This window comes from Lepeophtheirus salmonis, chromosome 3 (assembly GCF_016086655.4).
Source record: "Lepeophtheirus salmonis chromosome 3, UVic_Lsal_1.4, whole genome shotgun sequence".
NCBI classification, from domain to species: domain Eukaryota; kingdom Metazoa; phylum Arthropoda; class Copepoda; order Siphonostomatoida; family Caligidae; genus Lepeophtheirus; species Lepeophtheirus salmonis.
In genome coordinates this window covers 236,613-262,678 of record NC_052133.2, presented here as the reverse complement: position 1 = coordinate 262,678, position 26,066 = coordinate 236,613, and the positions used below count along the sequence as shown (strand labels likewise).

At 33.3% G+C, this 26,066-nt stretch overlaps 3 protein-coding genes and 1 long non-coding RNA gene across 5 annotated transcripts; 2 read left to right on the top strand and 2 right to left on the bottom strand.

Annotated features, from left to right (window-relative positions):
• Nucleotides 1-10,893: 10,893 nt before the first annotated feature.
• Nucleotides 10,894-13,888, bottom strand: LOC121114527 (uncharacterized). Of its 2 annotated transcripts, none has more exons than XR_011779123.1 (2): nt 13,416-13,888; nt 10,894-13,149 (listed from the first exon to the last, which is right to left on the bottom strand). It is a non-coding gene; the product is annotated as an uncharacterized lncRNA (long non-coding RNA). The 2 variants fall into 2 exon arrangements; XR_005863281.2 differs by having other exon boundaries at nt 10,894-13,019.
• A 3,743-nt stretch (nt 13,889-17,631) lies between these two features.
• On the top strand, nt 17,632-20,634 carry LOC121114532 (malonate--CoA ligase ACSF3, mitochondrial-like). The gene is made up of 7 exons (XM_040708525.2): nt 17,632-18,760; nt 18,979-19,212; nt 19,269-19,562; nt 19,628-19,790; nt 19,854-20,088; nt 20,147-20,309; nt 20,384-20,634. Exons 1-7 carry the CDS (start codon nt 18,404-18,406, stop codon nt 20,522-20,524), a joined length of 1,587 nt encoding a protein of 528 aa, XP_040564459.1. The 5' UTR covers nt 17,632-18,403; the 3' UTR covers nt 20,525-20,634.
• A 1-nt stretch (nt 20,635) lies between these two features.
• LOC121114531 (uncharacterized) lies at nt 20,636-22,792 on the top strand. The gene is made up of 5 exons (XM_040708524.2): nt 20,636-20,803; nt 20,868-21,449; nt 21,503-21,817; nt 21,881-22,086; nt 22,154-22,792. Exons 1-5 carry the CDS (start codon nt 20,636-20,638, stop codon nt 22,665-22,667), a joined length of 1,785 nt encoding a protein of 594 aa, XP_040564458.1. The 3' UTR covers nt 22,668-22,792.
• On the bottom strand, nt 22,581-26,042 carry LOC121114529 (gamma-tubulin complex component 3 homolog). Its single transcript, XM_040708522.2, has 2 exons — nt 25,062-26,042; nt 22,581-24,814 (listed from the first exon to the last, which is right to left on the bottom strand). Exons 1-2 carry the CDS (start codon nt 25,582-25,584, stop codon nt 22,875-22,877), a joined length of 2,463 nt encoding a protein of 820 aa, XP_040564456.1. The 5' UTR covers nt 25,585-26,042; the 3' UTR covers nt 22,581-22,874.
• Nucleotides 26,043-26,066: the final 24 nt, after the last annotated feature.

Below are 26,066 nucleotides of genomic sequence, written 5' to 3'. Positions count from 1 at the left end.
AGGTAAAGCTGTAAACAATCTATCTATTTTTTTTCTTTAAGTTTGTCTTTACATATACTATTCATACAACATAACGTAATATCGATTAATAACTATCTTTTTGGATTCATTTCAAGAAATGGTAAGCTGCTTTGTTGATTATAGAAATATTCAGAAGTTGATGATTGAATCCCACCCATATTTAATTAATCCCTTGGGTTCTAAAATTGAAACAGTTTTTATAAGATTCGTATATAAAAATATAGTGTAATACTAAAAATAATACAATACCATATTCATTGACATCGTCATGGATAGATAATCATAATCTGGACGTAGCCCCATACGTGATCCATTATTGGCCTTTGAAAGTTAAATACTAAGTACGTTAATCCATCTCTATTAAGTATTATATTTTATAAGCCGTTATAAATTATGATAATAATTGAAAAACGACCTACAGAGGAGAAAATAAGTATCTGATGCCCTGTCGATTTTTGAAGTGTGCCCTCTGACAAAGAAAAGAAGGGGTTTTAATGGTAAATTTATTTTAATGGTGAGAGACATTTGGTTATATGAACAAAAAAAAAAGGAGTTCGGAAGAAGAAAAATTCTGAGTAGAGCCCCAAAAACACGATTCCCCTGTCCCACCGCCAAGCATAGGGGTGGAAACATTATGTCTTGGGAGTGTTTATCGGCTAAGGTAAAGGACGACTTCCCCGCATGGAAGGAGGAATGAACCATTCTCGTGAAAATCTTGGGCGATAACCTCCTTACCTCAGGGCAGAGGACTGAAAATAGGCCAAGTAATGGATCTTCTAACACGGCAATAACCCAAAACTTGCAGTCATGGCAACAAAGGAGTTACTCAAGATCAAGAAACACATTAAGTTCATAGAGCACGGAGTAACCTAGCCAGTCTCTGGACCTCAATCCCATATAAAATCTTTATAAGTTGGCAAACTTACAAAATCGGCCAGAGATAAAATACTAACTTTTCTACACTGTAAATTCATTATTATTAATGAGCATGACCAATTATATTCAGCCACAAAAATGTTAAGAATGGAGTTTTTTTGCCAGTTATGAGTCACAATGATTCTCGTTGAAAGTAATATTATATTTATTTTAAACTTTTCGGGCAAAATTTTTAAAAAAAACAATATATTAATTATTGTAGTAACACAAATCTCAGTCACTACACTTACTCAAAAATTGAATATTAGTGTGTGTAAAATATAATGCACACTCCAGTACTAAAGGACTCCTTGAATAAAGTTTTAAAACAGGTGCAGAAACGCGACTGTTAGCCTGAAGAGATAAAATGATGTAGTGTTTTAATATTTTTTCGCAAGATGTCTCTTTTGTATGACGTCACGAATTATTTTTTCCACGCTACCGAGCCTCAAATATATCTTACTTCGACTTCAATTCAGTTCTGAATGTAGTAACGCCATTATTTATTCTATAAGACAAATAAAATAACTATTAATAATGAACACTTCGGGCAAGGTTAATATATATACAAGATTATATCATAACGCGTCTACGACTGATGTTAAACTTCCAACACGCTTTTAATATTGATGTCATAGTAGATGAGTGCTTGCGTGTTTTGTCAAAATCTGTTTTTCTTGCCCAAGAGTCGATACGATACATTAAATTGAACATTCTAGCAATAGTGAGTCCTTAAATTATGAGTGGTACCGTGTTTTGTCAAAATCTGCCTGTCTTGCCCAGCAGTTGGTTCAATACATCAGATTGAAAATTCTAACAATCCCGATTACATGATGGTCCAACCTTATATTTCTATTAACCTTGACTTTGGGCGGTATCGGTATTGTAAGGTGAGTAGTTCAAAACATTATATATTATGAAATGCCGTAGTTCCTTCTTTTCTCCAAAGATAAGTGAATTAGGATCACCGTTTTTTCTTCAAGTGGACTACTCACTCCCATTCTCTGGCAATATATCTTTTTGATCTTTATTTCCAGTGACAAGTCTTCCCATAGAATTTGGTTAGTGGGGTAATCAATGTATCCCAGTTACAGACTACATATTACAAAGATTTTTGGCCGTGAAATTTGATATTAAATACACTATTATACAAGTAGCTTGTGATAAATGTTGAGATTGTATAATTTAAAAAAAAATACATGTATACATTCCAAATATATACAGTAAGAAATAAGTTGTCATGCAGGAGATATCCAATTTAATAAAAACTAAATGAAAACAGTATTAAACCACTTCATAAATAAATTAAAATGGTCAAATGTCGATATATTGTATAAATTATTTATTTATTATCATTGGAGACTGATGAGTTTTACATCTTGTATATAGTATTCGGGTTCTTCTTGAGAGGATTATCTCCGATGGCGGTAAATGTAAGTATCTTCCCATAAAGGAATCTGATAAAACTGATCCATTTATAATTTATATGTGTTTTAACTTTGTCTTCAGAAAGGAATAAGACTAAAAAGGACACTACGAATGAGAAAATTAATGAATATGAACATATATCAAAAAGTAAAAAATTAATTTTTTTTAGACAGTGCGGCCCTTTTTATATCGAAACACTGAAAAATTTAAGGCATACTTCAATTTAAGCTCCTCAAAAATTAAGTTAAGACTTATCATTCATCTACAAAGGTCAAAGACAACCAATGATATCTTTCCCTTTATGCTAAACAATTCAATTTCCGTCTTCCGAACCTCAAATGAGCATCTCTATAAAGTAAAATCTATTTGATAACATCATAACTCCTAATTATCTCTCCAAATAATAACTAAACAGTCCCTCTAGCGTACAAAAAAAAATATGTTCACCAAGAAATCTTTTATCTTCATATTTGTCCCGTGGGTTTTCCTTTCGCTACTTGGTTTAATGCTTTAGGCTAGAAAAACTGAAAAATTACTACAACGACAAAACATAAATTCATAAGGTAATTTGTCATATTTTTATAAATAAAAAAACACACTATTATAAGATTCAAATATTCGAATGTATACTTAAAAAAGAGGCCTGTGATAGGCTTGATATTGGAATTAAATAATTTAATAAAAAATGTGATCTACGAATTTCACAAGGCGAATTTTTTTATATAACTATATCTTTGACTATTTAAATCTCATAAATACTTCTTTTTTTGTTTCATAAAAATATGATAAAGGATCCACAGACTAATAAGGACTTGCCTGGTACTTAATATGTGAAAGCTATTCAAATATAAATATTTTTTATAAAAAAAACTTGACTTCATTTTATTTTTTTGTTAGGTGAAGTTAATGCCTTAGTCTTGCTTCGTCTATGCTTTTCTTTCTGTATGGAATAATCTTCATACTAGGAAGCAAACGTTTATATCCTTAATCATAACGTAAAATAATGACTTATTGCACAATTGTTCTACTCCATTTGAGTGGCTTGGTCTTGGAGTTAAATGGTTTATATATTACATATAATAAGTAAATAGAGTGTGATATTCCAGTCTCTCATCCGAAAAATGGGATGAAGGATATGTACTTCTATATAAGTTTCAAAGCAATCGGATAAGATGTATTCATTCTAAGGGAGGAAAACGAATGCTTAGTGTTTAAGTCTTTCATTCTCGTACAAATACAACTGCCAAGAGCCATACATTTTGACTACGAGCAATGTCCGTGTTTGATAACAACTCTTTATCCAAAAATAACTTAGACCTTATATTGATCCAGTAACAAGGGATTCAAAGGGTACAGTATAATCAAGGTATTAAATTCAGATGGAAGCAGGAATACCATAATATAAGAAGACGAGACAATAAGTGAGAAACGAATGCTGCATTGTTATTCCATTAGAAAAATAGGGGGGGAGGGGTGCTTGGTTTTAAGAAAGTACAATCTATGTATCTATTAGTAATGATGCATAAATTTAGAGTTGAGTAGTCTGCAGAGAAGATGGAGCATGAAGTATTTTCTCATTTTAAAGGTGATTTTTTCATTAAAACTACTCAACTCTATGCATAATAAATGTCCCACCAGTAAATTAAATAATAATAATCAATGCTTTAGAAAATTAAAAATCCTGTTCAGATTACCAACTAGAAAAGGCCATTCCCACTTTTTGGAACATATATTATTCACCTCTATGAATTAGACAAGACTAAGGATATTTGAAATACAAGAAGGGGGCAACAGTCTCTTTTTCTGAAAAATCTAAATGCTACAATCATAAAATGAATAACAAAATTGTATAATAAAATACAAATTATTCTGAAAAAATTTCAATAATTCTTGTGAAATATTCTTTGAGATATTGGTTAAAAATTGATTTTAAGGGGGTTAATAGTTTTTTTTTTTTGTTTTTTTTTGTAATAATGCAGTCAGTCGTTCATTGTTTTTCCTGTGATTGATACATTGGAATTATGGACTATTTTGCTTTTAGTTGATACAATTTTCTTAACATTCAAAACTCCCTAATTGTAAATAAATATAAGGTGTTTTTTTTTTAAAGTGCTGCATTTTTGCTTGAATTAATTGTCCATATTTACCATACAGGTCAGCCTACATAAAATGCAACACATGATATCAAAAATGTACCATTTATTTCTTCAGAATTATTGAACGTATTAGCATGATTTATTTATTTTTGCCCATTAATTATAACTCTTGATATCTTAATTACTCAATATAACCTCCATGGGCTACAACAACCAACTCCAACTTAGGACAGAACTTACTACACCTGTTTCGGATGAAGTACGGCTCCATTTTGTGTCAGGGGATCTTCACAGTAGCCTCCAGATGTTCCTTTGTAGTATATCTGACACAAGATAACATACATTTCATACGCCTAAAATTGGCAAAGTTGAGTGAGACGAGGCTATAGGGAGGCCACAAGTCTCTGCTTATAAAATAATGTTTTTCCAAGGTCTCACAGGTCCATGGAAATATTTTATTAAGGACTTGTGATATGTGGCCGTGGTGAGCATCTTCCTTTATTTTAGGAACATCAGATCACATTTTTAGCCATCGGATCCAACTGCAGCAAGAACTTGGGGTTTTGTAAAGTGGTGTGTTTTAGCAACATGAACTACATTTTCATCAGCCCAATGGTAGTCCTGTGTCATTACCCACCCTTTTTTGGCCATGGCGTGAAAAACAAGAATTTCACCATGTCTCTTCTCAATTTTTTAAGTTATGGTTTTTTTATTTGATGATAACACTTTTTTTATAAGTGATACGTTAAGGGAAAAAATAAGAAAAAAATACTAATTTCTGAATCGAGAATCCAGAGAAAAAAAAGGAAAATCAAAATTGTTACATTTTACCTGTATTATGAAATTACCTTTAACATCATGCATATTTTTTTTTTTTTAATCAGAACAAAATTTTGAAGAGGTTTTTGAAAGTTAATTTTTCCGATTTATAATACTGATTGCTAGTGATCAGTGATTTAAACCTTATTATTTCTTAATCTACTAAAATAAATTAAGTTGTTTATCCATCAAAAAATAATATTTAGACTATCTGTTTTTATTCTCAACACAAATTCTATATTTGTGTTGCAACTCTCTTGACTGAGGGTCCAGTGGCAACATTTGGCACTTTGCAGTGAAATTATTGCCTGGTATAACCTTTAAATACATTCATCTATTCGCAAACGTATGTTATGTTAAAATTTGGTGAGTTTAAGTCAAACCAACTCGGAGTATTTGAAACAAAAACAAAAAGTTCTGCAATTATTGCCAATCTCCATTAATCTTCGGGTAAAAGTGGTTGTCCATTTTAACTGACTAAATAAAGGAAACATACTACCAATCACTCATGACATGCCTCGTTAATCTATGATGAACATGGGCATTTAATATCCAAAAGTACTTATTAATTATGTAAACCATATTGTTGTAATTCTCGATATCGATCTTCTTCTTTTTTTCCAAAGTACAAAAAGTTATTTTTTAATGCTTTTGGTATCTCAATTTTGATCATGAGTTATAATATCAACTCCCTATGGCCATATGCTTAATTTTATTTTTGTTTGGATCTCCCATGATATACATATTGGGTGTTTTTAGAGTCCACTGTTTGATTAAATATAGGTAGTTTAGAGAAAGTTATAATAATGGTTGGCCATTATTTGATTGGCCTATTCAGAGACAAAAACAAAAATTACAGAAGTGTGGAAAAAATATAAAATAGAAAGGTTTCATAATTAAACCTTAATTTTTAAAGCCTCTTAATCACGTTTTCTCAACGTTTAGTCTCTCTACATAGTTTCTTGCGACAACAGACTCAACTTTTCACTAAACATAATGGAAAAAAAAGGATTGAGGCGCTCGAAGAGGTCTACCCTAATTTTGGAAAAGTTTGATCCATGTATTACTTTATCTCTAGGTTTGGCGGATCTGCCAATCTTTAATCTTTAGTAGACAATCTTAAGGAGGGTCAATATATCTATCATACGTGTACATGTTTCAACCAAACAACGGCTGAAACACAAATAAACAAGTTTTATTTTATCCGATGTGTCGATGTGTAATCGTGTCGGAGAAACTTCTCCGTGCCGGTCTCACTGCCGAGAAGGCTGCAAAGACCGTTGGCACCTCCATTTGAGCTAGGTTTAACAACAAGAAGGCATTTAACAGGCCCATACAGTCAAGAAGAATCAAAACTTCTGCAACTTCTAGCCTGTCTCCATGAGGCCCTCTTCCAGCCCCGGACTTTGTAGTTAGGGAAACTTGAAGAAAAATATATGATAGTGTGGGCCGCCATAGACAAAGCCTTCATCTTCCAGAGTTGCCCATTGGTTCGCTGGGAGTATTGAGGCTATTATTGCTTATAATGGATCAATATAGAATTAGTTTCGTAATTTAGTCCTGCAAGTTTTGCCGTATTGGACAAATTTTCCATTCCATTTAACTAAAATATTTTTGACTCACTAATGAAAATGAACTTTTGACAGAAGTACGGTATTACCCATGACTCATGACCCGTATAATAATCAATAAAAGAATAACCGTTTCAACACTAAATTGAAAATGTCGTTCCTAATTTGTAATCCGTCAAACAATATAAATTTGACTAATATAACAAAGGAATTCGCATCGAGTATATACATTTTATGTTCATTCTATAATACCTAGGCCATTGTTAAACTTGAATAGAATTAGAAATTGCTCTTATACATACATAATATATAGGCACACTTGAAGCATTTTCTTCCCAGCAGTTGTTTACTCGCATAATATTTTACCTAGGTAATTGTATAATATTTGTAAATTCAAACCTGCAAAAAATATATTTCACATGATCGATCCCACCCTTGGTGAGGCCTCACATTTCTTTGCAATGGCTGTAAAATACATACTAAAAAAAAATAATAAGAAATACTTATCTACATAAAAATTATTTGTATGTCAGACACTTGAACTTTGTGGAAATATGATGTCATATATTAAACGCTTTATATTTGTTTATTAACCTTTTAACGTCCTCACCAAAAAAAAAATCACTGCTGTTTTTTTAACAGACCCCACAGGGTTTTTTTATAGGCCTTTACCAAACCGTTCAGATGTCGATTCATGGTAAAAGTGTATTCTAACGAACGTACATGATTTTTTATGCATTGAACAACAGAAAATTTATTTCTGTGAATATATCGAAGATATGCTGACTAAGGGTTAAGTAAGTATAGGGTCGGGACTTAACTTTCGTGTTTGTTGAACTATAAATCAGGGACGTCCGCAGAAGATGGGATAGAGGGGTTGTACACCCCCCCCACTCACCCAAATTAAGGTTTTTTACTTTTTACTAGAAAATTTAATATTTGAAATTTCTTTTTAAATTTAATATTTGAAATTTCTTTTTAAACTTAATATTTGAAATTTCTTTTTAAACTTAATATTTGAAATTTCTTTTTAAATGTAATATTAAATATATTGGGCTTTTTTTGACAATTTTGACTGATTTTTTTTTTTTTTCTCTATTTTATAAATGCCAAATTGGACAAATAATTTTTTTAGAAGAGACAAAACTTTTTTTTTTTTAATTTTAGAGTTAAAATTGTTAAGGAATGACTAAATTTGAGCTTTTAAGTATTCCGTCGAATTGGGGTGGGGCAAAACCCTATGGTTCTGGCACCATAAGGGCCTTTATTAGGATCTTTCTATGGCGTGTGTGGGGGGCATATGTTTTGACAGAATGAGTTTCTTATAAATAAATACATAATTTGACAAATACAAATTTAGAAAAGACAATTGGACAAAAAACCTTTTTTCCAAAAGTTTGACGAATAAAATTTTTAGAACATCCAAATTTGACAAAAGATAAAATAGATTATATAATATTGTTAATTTCAAAAACGTGACAATATCAAAAAATAATAATTGGCAAAAAACGATATTTTGACTCCATATATTCATACTATTTATTTTAATAAGCGATTTACCAACATGGGAACGGCACCGAAATACTGACCCTAATCAATACCAATGTCTAACTGCCCTATAGGGATATCTGTTTTCTTCTTAGGGCCAAAAAACTAATCAGCAGAACAACAAAGTGGATTGAAAAAAGGCCCTAGGATGCTCTAAAGGTCATAAATACTAAGTTTATGGCCACTGTAAATACTTTGAGACTTTCTGGGTGCTATAGTGGCCTTGTTACTTCTGGCTACAGTATACACGTTTGCCAAACGGGACAATCCCCTTTCTTTATCCCCTCCAGCTCCCTAGATTCGAATCCTATTGTTGTATATTTACAGGGTGGTCCAGATAAATTGATAACTTCATACATAAAGCTCCAGAAGATTTGGAAGGCACGAGAGACCTCGTGCAGATCAATTTTGTCATTGTACGGGAAATGGAATTATTAAAGGCCTTCCGTAGACGGAAGATACTTGACACAGATCTCATACTCCACCCTCCTCCAGTGATAGAAATCGTATATGTTCAGGTCCGGCATCTTTGGAGGCAAAAAATCTGGGCTCCAAATGTGAAGACATTTTGTGACCAAGAGATCCTATACTCTTTCGGCCTTGTAGGAGGTTGCACTATTTCGTTGGAAGATTTAATTTCTTCCTTAGGTTACTCCGTCCATCCATCCAGGGAATGTGAAATGAAATGGCATAAACAAGATTAGTACAATAGCAAAACTGTATCTGTACGAGGTCCCCTGGGGCTGGCAAAGCTTCCGGCGCCGTGTGGCTGATGTTATCAAGAGAGGTGAATCACGAATAATTGAATATCATTCATGTAGCTTTTAAATAATAAGAAATATAGTGTTCGACCCCATCTAGTTTACTTATTAGAAGGCTTTAAAGATTTTTCCAATTAATCTGGTCCACCACGTAGAGTTACGAGATTTCTTCCCTCCCAACTCTGTTATTATTATAAGCCATTTTATATATATGAAATGTACATTGCATTCACCAATAAATATTCTGCCTCGTCTCGTCACACTTATGGACTAATTTTTCTGGAACTTGTTTGAGGTAAGGACCAATAGACGTGGCCATCCCAATAATACATCCCTCATCAACACTATGAAGGAAGATTGCAGTAAATTTGAAAAGGCTAAGATGAAAGGTCTTAGAAGCATTGTGGAAATTAAGATTGTGCCTGAGGACTATAATAGTGAGATAAAACCTCTTTGACTTATCGTAAGCATTTCACCAGTTTTTTTAATTATGAAAAATATATCAATCTTTTATTGAATTTTACTTCTTTCCCTCATGTTGATGTTAAGCGAAAATTAGAAGTCCCAGCCCTATATAATCAGGGGCATCCGCATAGAATATAAAAATCAAAAGATGCGTTAAAAAAAATCAACCATAAAAATTAAGGAATAATAAATAAAAGGTCGTATTTTTAAAAGTTTAATTGACAGTTTTTGTAGTCCAAAATTATAATTTGGTAAAATAAGGTGTCTTATTTAGCATAAATGAAAACGAAAGTATATTTAATAATATTATATTATACACTTGGTATAAAAAAACGAGAGCTGAGTAGTAAAATGAAGAGAAACGTCTTAATAAATGCGCGTTATACGCGGTACCAAAAGAGATTATTCATTTTATGCTTGGAACTAAAATACTCATCCTTTGAGGCAAGTTAGAGAAAAATTGTTTGAATACTTTTGTTCAATATATGTTTTATCTACAATATTTAAAAAAATAAAAATTCTATAAATAGATTCAAATCGATAAATTAAACGAAACAACACCAAAATTTTCTTTTTTTTCGAAATTTCCAAACTTTCAAATCAAGACCATTTTTTGGACGTTTGATGGCTATTTTCTTATTTAAAGGAATAAAATGCAAAATAAAAACATCCGGCGATACCAAATTCCAAACTTTTGTGATTACGGTACACCCTAATATATATATTTATAATCCTGCGGAAGCCCTTATAATGCATGGTTACTTAACCCGCGTCATTAAGTATTCCATGCCGATAATAATCAAAAATCCATTGCTTCAACATACACATTACCCACAACGGGAAAATTCATGCAAACACTAACTATGTTAAGAAATAAAATTGGTTTCCCTTGTATGGAAAAACTTTATTGCTTCAATGTAGGTGTATAGGTCTTAAAATATAAGATGCATTCCTTAGTCCAATACTTATATAGAAGAGTCGTGATCCCATCATTTGAGATTCAATCATCCATAGTAATATTCATAATTGATGTGTGCAATTTCTGGCAATAATAGGTGATACAAATTACTCAGATAATGGTTTTTTTATTATTCCTCTTTTATCCATGATTATAATATTGATTATTGGGTTCATTGTTCCCTAGTTACCCATTGACATATTATGTAGTATACAGAGTTGGGCCTCAAAACTTGTAGTGGCGAATTCCTTTTTTATATAAGTGAAATTCAAATTGTTTGACAAATTACAAATAAGAAAAGACGTATTCGATTAGTTTTGAAAAGGTTATTATTTTATTAATTATGATAAAGGTCATAAACCATCGTATAACCGCTGCATTCGGATTTATTTCAAAAGTTCATTTTCATTAGTGAGTCAAAAACATTTTATTTGTTAATTATTTAGTCAAATTTGGTCAGTCTATGGTCTTGGGAACCCAAAATTTGCAGTATCATGACTAAATAACGAAAAAGGTATTCTTATGAAATCAAGAAAATACAACTCAAAGCCGATTTGTGATATGTTTAAATACTATATTCAACTTTATTTTTTATTCAGTATGTCTTTCTTCACAAATAATAATAGTCTCGAAATCTGGCGAACAGATTCACAGCTCTTGACGATGAAAATCATGTACATGGCGTATCAAACTGTTCTGATTACTAGTCGGAGCTACTTTAAATTTGGATGAGAGGTGCGGATGATATTTTTTCTCCACGATAGTCCAAGAAATATTGAATATTATGAATAGTCCAGAAATAAAAGTTCTGAGCGGGTTAAAGTCTGTAGATAGTTGAGTAAAAGACACAATAACTTCAGTAAAGCAATGGGGCATGAGAGAGTTGCGCTGCCTTGTGGCAAAATACTAAAGCTCCCAAAATGATATATAAAATATAGGTATTTTACTCACATAGAGGCACTGCAAAAAAATTATGATTAGGCTCTCAAGCTACAGAATGTTACAGCAGCTGGCGGATAATATTTTTTTTAGTATGCTCATGGCCTATTCATATTTTATCTATGTATCGTATGCGTCATAATGTATTGGGAGTGATAAATACATATCTTTATACATAGCACGATTATTTACTACATAAAACTAATAACTACCTATAAATTAAATCAATATTTAAAGTATACAGAATCAAATGACTCCATAGTACTTATATTGGCTATAAAATATATTACTAAAAAATAGTAATGTGTGTTGGAGTCGAAGTCAGACATTTTATGTACCGTCTCCGCAGCCCTGGTTGCTAGTATCTGCAAGAAATCTACTGGCATCTTTTAAACTGTTTCTGTTATCGTTAGGTAGTCAACATTTGGATCTTACAATTCCCAATTCTGTTTAAAAACCAGATTTTTCTTCACCAAGTCCCTCCTAGTCTACTCAACTATTATTGTCTCTTGCAAACTTCAATATGTTAGTTGAAAGATTAGATTGAATAATAGAGCTATCTCTTTGACCTTGACCTTGGTACGGACTTTGCAGGGTCTTCGACTACGCCTCCTTTAAAGGTTCCAGTAGAATCACATTTCTTTTTAATGTTGGTGATAGTGTTCACGTGAACTCAAAAGTTCTTGACAATGTCAACAAATTTGTCTCCACCCCTAATCCTCATATGGATTTTTGAACGTAGTTCCAACATCCTTGATAAAAGAAAAATAGGGCACTTTATATTGTTTTAAATATAATAAGTAACTTTAAGAAACATATCACGAAATCTTGTTCAAAATTTCCTAAAATTTGGAGCTATGGTTGTAGAGCAAGAGGTTTTTAAATTCACTCAAAAGCCATTATGACACATACGGTATATATAAATATGTATGACCTTATTTTGAATTTGGAAATTGGAATTAGTCAATCGCAACATTGATCTTTGTAAGGAGGTTATGGAACAACAAATGCACTTTTATATAATATACTAATTATTATCTTTTGATAATATGTAATTAGAAATCGGAACAAGCAAATATATTCCATCGTGAGTTTGTTGGGAGGAAGTCGAGAGAGTTTTCATTACAATGGAATGTCATTAATATTTATTTAGTTAAGGTACAATATATTTATAATGCTACACCAACTTTATGACAATTCTGCAAAGACTAATCAATGGCAAGCCTCCCCTGAGTCATTGCATTTTAACTCAATTCACTAATAGGCTTTAAGTGCTATTTACATAGTAGTTTGTTCAATAAGGCACAGGATATATAAGCAATCTTACAGAAACAGTGCCGTAATCATACTTTTTTCATATCGAAGAGGGGGATACTGCTTTAGGTAACTATGGGTTACGAGGCCTGTCGTGTCACGGTTCTTGGATTTGCATAATTTTGCAGAGTCGAATTGAGTCGGACTTGTAGAATGTTAAGGTTAAAAAAAGAACCGATTCCATCTATTATTTTAAAATTGTAAAATGTCACATACACTCCCAAAATTGAAATTATTTTTAAAAGAAGAGCCAAGGGTTTTTTGGAAATTTTTTGAAAAAAAATCCAAAAAATACATTTTTTTTATATCCATAACTATTACAAAAATGAAATTTTTTGTCAAAAATTTTAAAAATCCACAGCTGTTCACAAAAAATTTCAAAAATGAAATTTTGTTAAAAAATCAAAAATTTAAAGCTTATCAATAGCTTTAAATTTTTGATTTTTTAACAAAATTTCATTATAATTCAATTTTTTTGGAAAAAATTTGAAAAATTATATTTGTAGGAAAAAATCTTCTAAAAAAAATGGAAGGAAATTTCATTGCAAATTGAATGGACAGATAAAGCGAATTGAGTTACTCAATAGTAGTCTTATACAGGTGTACGCGTCTAAAACTCAACACTCCTTTAAATTTTACGGGTTGAGGGGTTGACGAGGGATTCTCTTATAGACGTTAATGCCAAGATCTTTCTTAACTAGCCGGTCCATGGTCCTTCTGCTGACGTTGAACTCCCTGGAGAGGCCGCTGACGGTGATCTTGCCGCTCTAGTCCTCGACAGACTTTTTCACGGCTGCAACCATTTCGTCCAACCTTCGAGGCCTTGACTTAGATCTTGTGGTCGCCTCAGGAGTCCCTTAGGCTACCACGCTGTAAACGGTGGTGCGGCTGCAGTTCAGAACATTGGCAATTTCAGAGGGAGTTTTTCCCTGCGCGGAAAGTTCCAAAATTGCGACTCGACGTCTCTCCAAATCATCGGCTGTTGTTTCACTGATGCTATTTAAATTTTGCTGGAGTTTTGTTTATAACTAGTCAAGACCCTTGCCTCGAAGTATAAACCGGTTTCAACTCAATAAAATTAGGAATATGTGTATGGCGTAAAATTTAAAGGAGTGTTCAGTTTTAGACGCGCACACCTGTATTTTATCTGTTATCTATCAATTATTATAATGGAGAAATGTACTTTTTAATGGACTCAACAATTTTACAAAGCTTTTTAACTTGCCAGCATATTTAATCTGCCATAAAAATTCTCACAGTGAGATTATCATCCAAATGAGGAAGTACTAACGCCTCTATGAATGTTTCTCCTCTATTAATTATCTATATCTAGATGTCTATATCTAGATTATATTTTCATTGTTTTGTTTTAAAAGCATTTACATCGGGATAAGGAAAAAAATTAAATGACAATTATTAAATTTTTTGGAACTTATTTTTTTTAATTCATGGCTATGCAAAGAAATTTCAAATATTAATTTTTTTCCCCTGCTCCATAATGTGCCGAATGACCTTTTTTTAAAGAAAATAAATCTTTCGAAACCCCTACTTTTGCGTAAAAATATTTAATCGTTACCAAAGAAAAAAAATTAGTAAAAAATTCCTTAATTAATTCCTTGAACGACAACAAAACTGCCAATTTATTACTAATTCAATTAGAATGTATTTTTCATCAACTACGACGGGCAACGGAGTCAACTTTTTCTTCCAGGGGCGTCAGCAGTGGGGGCTACTCTCTAATATGTGGAAATACTAGCTTGATCAAATTATTTGAAAAAATGAAGTTGATTCAGTTTGAATTGAAGTCATTATTTTTTTCACTCATTTTTTTAGAAACAGTCTAATCTGCACAGTACAACATTGATTTTTGAATCGATTAATTGACATTTTGTAGTAGGTTGAAGAAGATAATAGAATCCTCTTTTGCTGGGAGTAATCAATTATAGGATAATCTTTTATGATTCATCTGCTCTGTTGTTCTTAGCTGGGGAACAAGAGTACTCACACGGAATGAATAAAAAACGCTGATAAATCAATACGAATGCCTCGTATTTCATACAATAAATGGAAAATAAGATGATGAAACTATTTCTATTTAATGCATGTCATGGGTGTCTGCAAGATTATATAATTGATTTTTTTTTTGGGGGCGGGGAGGGAGAGGGCAAAGGGGCTTGTTTTTTGGAATTTTTTTAGAAAAAAATCCAAATATTAAATATTTTGAAAAATAAAAAGTTCAAAAATCCACAGCTATTAACAAAAAATTTCAAATATTAAATATTTGGGGAAAATTTCAAAAATGAAATTTTAAATAATACATTTTTTCAGAAAAATTTCAAAAATCCACACCTATATTAAATATTTTGAAAAAAAAAATTTTTAATTTTAAATTTTTCAACAAAAAATTTCAAAAATCCACAGTTCAAAAAAAATTATTCTTTATAAATATAAACTTTTTTACTCTGCAACACAATTTGCCTGAATGGCCTTTTTATTAAGAAAATAAATCTTTCAAAAAAAAAAAATTATCCTTATCTTCACATAAAATTTTTCATCTTCACCAAAAAAAAAAGTTCTAGTAAATAGGAAAAATTCCTTCATTTGGTGTAGGAGACTACAGCCTTCTACCTCACCCGCTGCGGACGCGTCTGTTTGTCCTTTAGAAATAATTTAAATATGGAGAACATATTCGTGGAGAAGGGTCTAAAGTTTCACGTAATCGATGTGAGACTCACGCATACATTGAGAACTGATCACAGTTTCACGGGACAAAAAAACCTTTTGAATAGAAAGTATATCAGCAAAGGTGTCCACAGGGGTGGGGGTTGTATCCCCCCCCAATATATTCTGGCGGACGCCTCAGATCACTACTTTTCAAGATAACCAATGTATTTTATTTACAAATACATACAGAGAGATCTAAAAATTAAGGACATCCAATCGAAGGGGGCATCAAGTTTTGGAGAAAAACACACAGAGCCCTCCCTCTGTCTGTGTTTCGGGGGAAGGGGGGTCAAAAATTTGTTCTTTTTCCGGATGTCATGAATGTATGACCTCTAAGGATGAAACGAGAAAATTGACAACTGACTACAATATACAGTGTAAACGTCGTGAGATATAAGGAAAATTATTTAAAGAAGAAAGATATTTATGAAAAAGCTTATTAGAAAGGGCTGTTAGTTAATACGTACTATATGTATAATAATATCTACAATACAATTTGCGGTATACCTGAGAAATTTACATGGTAAAAAGTCTTAATAATGGGCAACTGTTAACGGTTTCACGCACACACATTCAGGAAGTATGTCATAATCATGAATGTACATAGTATTATCATTTAAAACTCCCATGATATCATGTGAATCAAATAATACTCATTTTGCAAAATATTATATATTATATACATACCTACCTATGTATATTTGTATAATTTGCAGTTAATAGCAAGGAGTATTTGATTATGATTTATGTGTCAATGCAACAGCATATACCCTACTGGCTTGAAAAAGTATTGATTTTTCAAATGGATTTCCATAACTGTTATTTTTACTGGGGATGGATTAATATGATCCATGATTTAAACCGGGTGTCTCATTGAAATCTGAACACTTACTAATTCAATTGAAATTAATTCATATTCTGATATATTAAAGCATACACCATTTGTTACAAAAGAAAACAAGCCTAAGTTTTCTAACTTATGTACAACATGATCAACGAAATTCAATTTGCACTCTCCAAGCAGTTGGACGTTTCCAGGACAACTGTCTACACCGTCAACAAGACCAAAATGTTGGAGAGAAAGAAGGGCTCTCTCAAAAAGACCAAACTGGACAAGAATGGTTAAAGAAAACAGCCCAGGCCAAACCCATCTAGTCCATGTGGGTCAATACAAGAGATCTCGGAGTTTCCTACTAGACTGTCCAGAGAGCTATCAAAAGAGTGGGGGAAAGAGCCTTGTGAGGATGGAGAAGCCCCCAATGAAAGAAACCCATCTACTCCGTTGCAAGACTCTTTTGAATGAGTGTATTGACTTCTTTTCAACTCTCTTTTGTCACTTTTAGCCCTCTACAGCCCTGATGGTAACCCCCTCGACTACACCTTTTGGGTGCATGTCGAAGGAAAGTCCTGCAGTGTCCGTCATCCAAACACCGAGGCCCTCAATGCCGCTATAAGCCAGCACTGGTACACTATGAAAGATGACTACATCCACAGCGGGTGCCAGTCCTTCCGCTGCCACCTGGAAGCCATCATTGCCGCTAAAGGTGGCCACATTAATTATTAAGAGAGCTCAGAAACACATATATTTATAGTATTAATGTTGTTGAAATTATTTTGTTAATTAATAAATTATGTTTTATTGAAGTTTAAAATTCAAAGTGTTCAAATTTCAATGGAACACTCGGGACATACAGGAAATAAAATCGTTCAAAACCCTCATAATTCACTCTAAAATGTAAAAAAGTGTAACGGGATGCTAATATTTAGGTATATAAAAATTATTCAGAATATAGAAAACACTATGATAATTAGATTTATTTTCTTAAAAATAAAAGACTATTCAAGCAAATTATGTAGCAAATCCAAAAAAATTGTGAATAACGATGGTTTTTTAAAATTTTTGGGAAAATTTGAAATTTTTTTAAATTATTATTTTTTTTTTCAATTCCAAAAACCCAAGGTTAATACCATAACCATGACAACCACCACACTTTTAATATTGACGTCATAGTAGGTGAGTGGTTAGGTGTTCTGTCAAAATCTGTTTTTCTTACCCAGCAGTCGGTACAATACATCAGATTGAAAGTTCTACAAGCCATATTACATGATGGTCATGATGGAACACCCAGAAAAGTGTTGTATTGTTCCCATCTCAACAAGTAAATATTTAACATTGTTATTCTTAAAACTGCTCAAAAAATTAGAAAAACTGACTCTGGGTCCTCTTGGTATTTTTTTTTTTTTTTAAATCTATCTTTTTAAACAAAAATCAATTATAAATCAATAGTGTATTTTTTTCTTCATATAAAATGCATACAATCCAATATTATTTCATAGACACATTTGAGTGAATTATAGGCTTTGTATTCAAACCACTGCGATGAGTTAAGATCCTCAAGAATTGTAGTTATACTTTCAAGCCTTTATTGGATTTATGAGACTTATACCAGACTCGATATGGATCCTTTCTACCAATCAATTTTGGGTCTAAAAATTAAAGAGTACAAATGGAATCTATACTCAATTTCGAGAATTTTGAATAATTCTAGCTTGCTTTTGTGTTGACGGGCTACAAATGTCATCAACAGATGTTAGTGACGTCATTATTATCAGTACAACTACTACTCCTATTAATTTGTACATCAGTAGTACTATTAAAAAACAACAATAACTTGAAATGAGTTTGAAAGTGTCTCACCAGAGGTCTCTGTCTACACAATTGTAGATTCCTTGTGATTTTTTAAAAACCCTCGGCATAGGAAAGGCTACAATTCATTGACATTAGTATTACTTTGATTAGTGAAGGCTGGAGTGTCCATTCATCAGATATCACTGACATACAGAATGATTGGCTCTAGACTCTCAAACCTTCGTCGATTCTACCACTACTTCCGAGGAGGGAACCGGATCGCCATATCTGATGGACAAGGATCCCTTTCCTTCAATGATCTCTACCGGGACTCTTCAATTTTGGCAAAAGCCATTTCCAGTAAGGATCCCAAAGCATCCTTGGAACATTCAAGTAACATTGGGATTTTCCTAAATAATGAGCCCAACTTTGTGAAGGCTCTTTGGTCCATTTGGCGTGCTGGAAAGGTCGGAGTTCCTCTCTGTCCCTCTCATCCAACCCAGTCTCATCAATACTTTATTCATCACTCCAAGTTGGACGTGATTCTCACTTGCGAGGAGCTCAAACATGAGGCAAATATCCTGTCCCAACTCCTTCTTAGCAGACTATTAGCAGCGGATTGGGCTCAAAGATAGACCCATTACTTTATTACTAGTCTTATCTTAAGACATAACACATTTCATTTCATTATATTTAACAGGCAGGAACTAACCTTTATCTAATTAGTCATTCTACTTTTCAATCACTTACTTATTGTCAAGATGTTAAAACATCCTTTATGCTTCATTAGGCGGAACTATTAGTACCTAAAAAACTGATCATTATTGAAGAAATCCTAAAGAACTGTTCGTCTGAGTCATCCTCTCATGAAGAAGAACCCCCACCTCCCAACGATCCAAATGATGGTGCACTTATACTCTATACCAGTGGCACGTCAGGATCTCCTAAAGGGGTTTGGATTACTCATAGAAACATTGAAGCTCAAGTCAGTGGTATGATCAAGTTTTGGGCTTGGACTTCAGACGTGAGTTCTCTCTCCCTCTCAAATAATGTAAATTTAACACAAACTATTGTGTTCAGGATCATATTTTACACGTTCTACCCCTGTATCACCTACATGGGCTCATAAATTGCCTTCTTGTTCCACTGAGTATGGGAGCTAGAGTCAAAATGTTGCCGGGTTTTGATGCTAAAAAAGTGTGGTCATATTTGACAAATTCATCCATGAACATAAGCGTTTTTATGGGTGTTCCAACGATATATTCCTTGCTTACTAAAGAATATGAGTTAGATAAGCGAAATAAAACGGAAATACACGATATGCTTAGATCTACTTACCGTTTGATGGTTTGTGGTTCTGCCTCTTTGCCGGAAGTATGTAACTATTTCTGGGGTGGATTACGGCTATAATGTTTACCTAACAACTCATTTAATTATAGCCTCTTCTCCGTAAATGGCAAACCATAAGTGGGCATATTCTTTTGGAGAGATATGGAATGACAGAAATCGGTATGGGTTTGGGAAATTCCCTGGAAGAGGATAAGAGACTCCCTGGTTTTGTTGGAACACCATTTCCTAATGTCGAGGCACGGATTATGTCCGGTAGGACTTTATTTGTTGTTATTCCTTAATACTATTTGTAGTACATGTATTGTTCTTCTTCAGAGGAAGGATCCGTTCTTGCCTATAGTAATGATGTGGAATTTTCTTATTTATCCGACAAGTCAGGAGAGTTACAAATCCGAGGACCAAGCGTTTTCTCTTTCTATTATGGCAATGAAAAAGCTACCAAGGAATCTTTTGATCCAAATGGGGATTGGTTTTTAACAGGAGACACTGCTTCTATGAACTCACGAGGTGTGTTCAAAATCCTCGGTAGAACTTCTGCAGATATCATTAAGTAAATTATACACATAATATGATTCTATAAAAATGAATTTATTTTGAGTGATTTTCAGATCTGGTGGCTTTAAACTAAGCGCCTTGGAAATTGAGCGGGAATACTTATCATATCCTGATATATCTGAAATAGCTGTTGTCGGATTAGAAGATGAAATTTTTGGTGAAATAGTTGCTGCTATCATAGTACCTAATAAAGGCTACTATCTCAACTCGGATATAGTGAGTGTTTGACATAAAAAAAATATATATATTCAAGATCTTAATGAGTGTATATATTTACTTCATTCCTTTAGCTAAGAGGTTTTGGATACAAGAAGCTTCCTCCATATTCTGTTCCCAGACAGTTTATGCTCGTCAACTCTATTGACAAAAATCATATGGGAAAAATAAATAAAAAAGAACTCAAAAAGTTGTTTTTTTATAATATTACTTAAAAATGTGATATTTGACGATGTGTCAATAAATAAATAAATATTCAAATCGATAGTTATAATTATGTTTGTGATATATGAAGAATAACGAGTTTTATAATTTATTTTTAAAGGATGGATTCTCCTCCTGATCCCTTAAAGGAGTCTGATATACTCAGTGATGAACAAAATACAGATACTCTTAATTGGAGTATATCTAATATTACTGCTGCAAGTGATTTGAAGCACGACATTATTGATTCTCATATTTGGTGTACCCCAGCAAGACTCGATTCCATAAAAGTAAGTGAATTTTTGCAATCAATATCAACTCCTCATTTATACAATCCTTTTCAAATGTGCACAGGATAAACCCAGTTCTTTTGTGAAGTTGAGTTTTGAAGAAGCAGCCGAGGAAGATGAAACGGAGTGTACAAATAACACTTCTAGACGATTCAGTAGTTTAATCGAAAAAGACAAAAAATTTGAAAAAATGCTTAATGCAATGAAGAATCTAGAAGAGTTTCATCAATTGAAGAGCAAGTCTCCTCGTAAGCATAATTCTACATCCTCTGACTATGGGAGTGGGAGAACTTCTGACCGAAGCACAACAATCCTTCAAACGTCATCATCCTCTTCAAATAATACAACCATAACACCCTTTCCTCCAAAAAGGAATATATATCAAACAAATTCTATTCTCAGAGAAGAGCGAAGAATGGAAAATGAGATGAAGGAATTGAAAGTCAGCAATGAGTCTCTCATTTTAAAACTGAGTAGATCCGAGATTCTCCTCCGTGAAAAAGACTCATTCATACAAAGACTTGAAGAGCAATGTAAGGAACTTGGTATGAACTGGGAAAAGGAATCGAATATCCTAAATAAAAAACTACTTCTTACTCGAGGAGAGGTGACAACTTTAAAAGCAGAGAATGACGAACTTGAAAAAGTAAGGTTTTTTTAACGTATAGTTTGAGTTAAATAGTTATATTATGTTTATAGAAAATATCCGTCTATGAGATGGAGTTAGAAAAGGCTCTTGCGTTAGCCTCGGATTTTAAAGGAAAGATAGAGGAAGATGAGACACATAGAGATAAAATGTTGGAAGAATTTGTATCAGAAAGGACTCTTAACTCGCAGCAATTGACTGAAGAGAGGAATAGAGTTGTTGAGTTAACCAAGGATAAAAATTATCTTCTGAATGAAATGAAAACTAAATATTTCCTCTTTAAAAAGGAGATCTCAGACTTGCAAAGTCAGTCACAAAACGAAAGAACGGAATATGATAAAAAATTGAAAGGCTTAGCCGAGGAAAATGTAAAGAATATAAGATTTACATATCCATTTTCCTATCAATTCATAATTTATCTTTTATATTAGTTCAAATTGAAAGGAGAAATGAATAAAACGGAAACCCATGTTCATGAATTTTACCAAAAACAAATGGAATCCATTTTAGCGGAGAAGCTACAGCAGTTACGATCTTATATTGAAGAATTAGAGAAAAATATGAGAGAGGAAAATAAAAAAATTATTGCAGACATACGACAAGAGCAAAGAAGCCAAGTTTCATCATTAAAAGAAAAGTAAGACTATGCGCTGTGTCACGTACCAAACAGAATAGGATACAAGCTTTTAACTATTTCTTTATAGGTACACGAATGAGTTAAGAAAGTTAGTGGCTGGATTTGACTCTGAGCGGCAATCCTTTCGTTCATCTTTAGACGCTGCTCGCCAAGAGGCTGACGCTCTGCGTGATCAAATACGATCTCGCCCCAGTCATGAATCGAGTAGTTTGCCTCAGAATAATTGCATTGACGACACTTCTCATTCATCTGCTCTTCCTTCCTCATATTCATCTTCCTCAAGAGCTCTACTACATAAAGTTCAAAACAATTTACCAAGTCAGGAAGCAATTACTGATGTTTTATCCTCATCTAGATCCAGCCCAATTCTTAATAATGGACTTTTTAAAAGTTTTTCCTTTCATGAAGATGATTTGAGTATTCTTACTGATACAGAAAAAGAAGATATCGTGAAAGGCTATATACAAAAATACATAAATGAAAATCCAGGAGCATTATCTGATACTTCTTTAATGTCAAGATTAAATGAAATGTTGTACAATTTAGTGTTAAAAAAAAGTAATAAGGCACATGTTTCCTAAGAGAAAAAAAAGTTATTTTAAGGTTATTTGATTAATTTTTTTAAACTATACATAGACATTTTTCCCAAAAAAATATATATATTAATTTTACTCTTTTTTTTTCTCAATAAATACGGTTAAAGGAATGAATCATTAATTATTATATAATAATCACAATATAAGTAACTATTCCATGCGAGGAATCATTATCAACTAATTATAATTAGCTCATATATCAGCTGCTGGAAAATCAGCGAAACTGGTCCTTCTATGTTGAAATGTCAACGGAGTACCTAGTCTTGCGTCAGTTCGTTTATAATGAGAATTGAAATCAACTCTGAAACTAAGGAACCTAAGATTCTGATCCTGAGAGCAAGTCAGTTGAAGAAGGAATGTTCGAACCATGTCCTGATAGCTTTGACTCACAATCTTTAATTGAGCCTTCATATCGCCCAGAATGTTCTTCGCAAAGTTTTTCCTTTCAATGTTATATTCATCCTCTTCTTGAGCCGTAACGCCATATCGTCCTTTTTGCATTTGACTCTCCATTCTTTCAGCGAAGGCTCTACGTGCTTCACTCTCAGCAACGGCGAGAGCATATAACTTATTTTGTATATTCTGAAACTCAATAATGCGATCGTAAATCGCGCGCAATTGAGTCAAAACTTCTCTCGAATTCTCATCAAGCAAGGCTCTCTTGAGAAGCGTTGTTAAAAATTGTTCATGCGCATCAATGGTTTCGTCCAAACTTTCAGCTTGGCGTAAATGCGTAATTAACTGATCCCAGGAACATTCCATGGCCTCGAAAGTGATATAGTAGGCCATTTGGTGAATGAAGTGAATCATTTCTGAAGTCAAGAGATCTGCTCTATATAATATAGGTACAAGTTCTGGAATGCCATGATTGGCTATTTTGTGTAGAGAGATTTGTCTCTTCCAGACATAGGAGAGTAGCCACTCCATTCGCTTAGCTCTCCAAAGGGCATTAAACAACATGAGATATGATGTCATGGTATTTGGTCGAAAAACAGTTCCAATAGGACCGGATACTTTATAATCTAAGCTAAAAACATCCCAACCCGTATCTCCTGGTTGGATTTCCAGTAATCTAACATCCAGCCGATCTAGTATGTCTGGATCTTCGAATTGTGCATTTGTAGCTCTAACAGCAGATTCAAGAATTCCAGAAAGGTTATGAGGATAAAGAGAGGAAGCGGGTTTATCTAGCTCTGACTCCAATAGTTCCAATAAATACCGTATGACATCTCCTTGGCCCAAAAGAAGATATTTCCTCATGGCAGTTACATGGTCTAAGAACTTATAACGAGTAAATAAGACACTTAAAACTGCGTTGGAGGTATCTGTGTAAGCTCTTTGAATGGCAGAGTGTAGCAAGTTGTCATGAGGATCCTGGAAGAGATTTTCCGGTGTGGTTTGATCAAGGTTTTTCTTGATCACATTTCGTCCAGATATGGGGCTAGAATCTTGACATACCTCTCTTAAATAGTTGAGGCTTTTTCCAGTAGCCAATATTTTTTTGACCCAGTTCAAAGACATAAATTTAGGTATGACGGATAAACGTATGGAATATTTTTCCTCCCAAAGGCGCTCTGCTGTCACCTTTGGATTCGCCGCAATAAAGAACTCATTAAACGGATCCTCAAGTATGCCATCTGCAACCCACTTTAGAAGCATCACATAAATGGGCCTACAAACGGATATTAATATGTTCTTAGCAGCAGCGGAGAGTGAAGGATTTCCATGATGAACAAAACCATAGATAGATGATATCAAAGCACCTCCCTTGGCATCTCGACAAGTATCAACCATTTGAGCTAAAAACTTCATTCTTTCCATGGGTTCATATGTCCATACAGTCAATTGACTCAATGTCAAACCTTCCCCTTGGGCCTCTAACACACTCAGAAGACGATAATACTCTGTTAATTCCTCTTTAAGAGCCGCTACGTAACTCTGACCTATAAGCCCATTCACATTAAGTGAGTCTTGTGACTCGCAAAACTTGTGAATTTTGTTAAATAGCCATCCCAGTTCTCCAAGTCTCTTGACACGATGATGAGTGGGCTCAGGATATTTTGATCGGAGCTCAGGTGTGATGACATAGCAGTCCTCATCTGGATCTCGTACTATGATTTTTCCCTCAATTCCTAGAAGAAAGAAAAATACATAGAAAATGAATTATGAAATAGGCAATTATTAGTGAGTATGTAAAATAAATAAATAATGATGAAGTAATAGGGTTTCAACATAGGGTTCTTTGACATCTATATATGATACAATTTCTTTAAAAAAGCATCTGTATATAGGAAATTAAATAGGTTCCACAGATGATGCTAATATAAAGAGAATTGTGTAACTTTTTATGTCCCATCATTGAGCAGATTGTCAATTCACCTTGAAATACAAAGATAAGCTCTCGGATGAGATCCTTTAAGGGATTGCTTGATGGCTTCAGAGAAAGAATCTCTGGCTTTGGAGGAAGCGGAGGGGGTGGTTGGCTGATTCTTAACGTTGTTTTGCGAGGTTTGACCTCCTTGCGCGGGAGAATGGGGAATGGTTGATGGCTATTATGATTATTATTATTGTTTTGATATGGTTCATCACTCCGAAGTAGAATGAAAAGAGCGAGGATGGACTTGTAGTTCTTAAGAACGCGACTTCGACGCAGTTTGATGTACGCGGATGAAAATTTAGCCAATTTCTCATCGTTTCCACTCAAAAGTCTTTTGATGGTGTCAACGACCTCCAATTCCGATTTTCCAAACTCACTACCGCTCTCACCGGGATGGGAAGCATTTAGAACACGAAGAGTCGTTCGGAAATGTGCAGAGATTATATCAGGGTCTTTATTGTTGCCAAGGATGTGTTCTATGAGCTTATGTACTTGAGCAGCACTTCCAGAGTCCTTCATTGACATTATTTAGGGTAATGTTACACTCTATAGTAATAGCAGTAGGCAGAAACCGCTCCTCCAGAATTTTTCTCTCCAGCTTCCCAACCCGCCGTATAAAATTGTAAGTTTATACACTACTGACATCTAGTGTTTTTTTTATTCGTTTTTTCCTCTATAACTCCCTTTCATGATGATATGCAATGCAGAATGCTACTAAATAATATTTTAATATTCAATTTAATTGGGAACAACAATATATCACTTATTAGTATTCATAATTAATCATTCATTGTAATTATGTATGTTACATTCCTCTGTATCAATATCATTAATTAGCCCATATACATATATAGGAGGAACGTTCATAATATAATATATTAAAATGTAAATTCAAAGGGATTTCTCAAATCGTTTCCTGTTCCTTAATTCCGAGCAATTCATTCAATTTATTTAGCATCTAGAACTATTATATACTTTATACTGATATATAAAATGTATAGAGGGAT

Bases quoted from the DNA above. Each gene is read 5' to 3' on its own strand.
- LOC121114532 (XM_040708525.2), top strand. From the start codon at position 18,404: ATGATTGGCTCTAGACTCTCAAACCTTCGTCGATTCTACCACTACTTC. The intron at 19,563-19,627 runs GTATGTAACTAT...ATTTAATTATAG, and splicing joins GTTCTGCCTCTTTGCCGGAA to CCTCTTCTCCGTAAATGGCA. The intron at 20,310-20,383 runs GTGAGTGTTTGA...TCATTCCTTTAG, and splicing joins ACTATCTCAACTCGGATATA to CTAAGAGGTTTTGGATACAA.
- LOC121114531 (XM_040708524.2), top strand. From the start codon at position 20,636: ATGGATTCTCCTCCTGATCCCTTAAAGGAGTCTGATATACTCAGTGAT. The intron at 21,818-21,880 runs GTAAAGAATATA...CTTTTATATTAG, and splicing joins AAGGCTTAGCCGAGGAAAAT to TTCAAATTGAAAGGAGAAAT. The intron at 22,087-22,153 runs GTAAGACTATGC...ATTTCTTTATAG, and splicing joins GTTTCATCATTAAAAGAAAA to GTACACGAATGAGTTAAGAA.
- LOC121114529 (XM_040708522.2), bottom strand. From the start codon at position 25,584: ATGTCAATGAAGGACTCTGGAAGTGCTGCTCAAGTACATAAGCTCATA. The intron at 24,815-25,061 runs GTGAATTGACAA...TCTTTCTTCTAG, and splicing joins GCTTATCTTTGTATTTCAAG to GAATTGAGGGAAAAATCATA.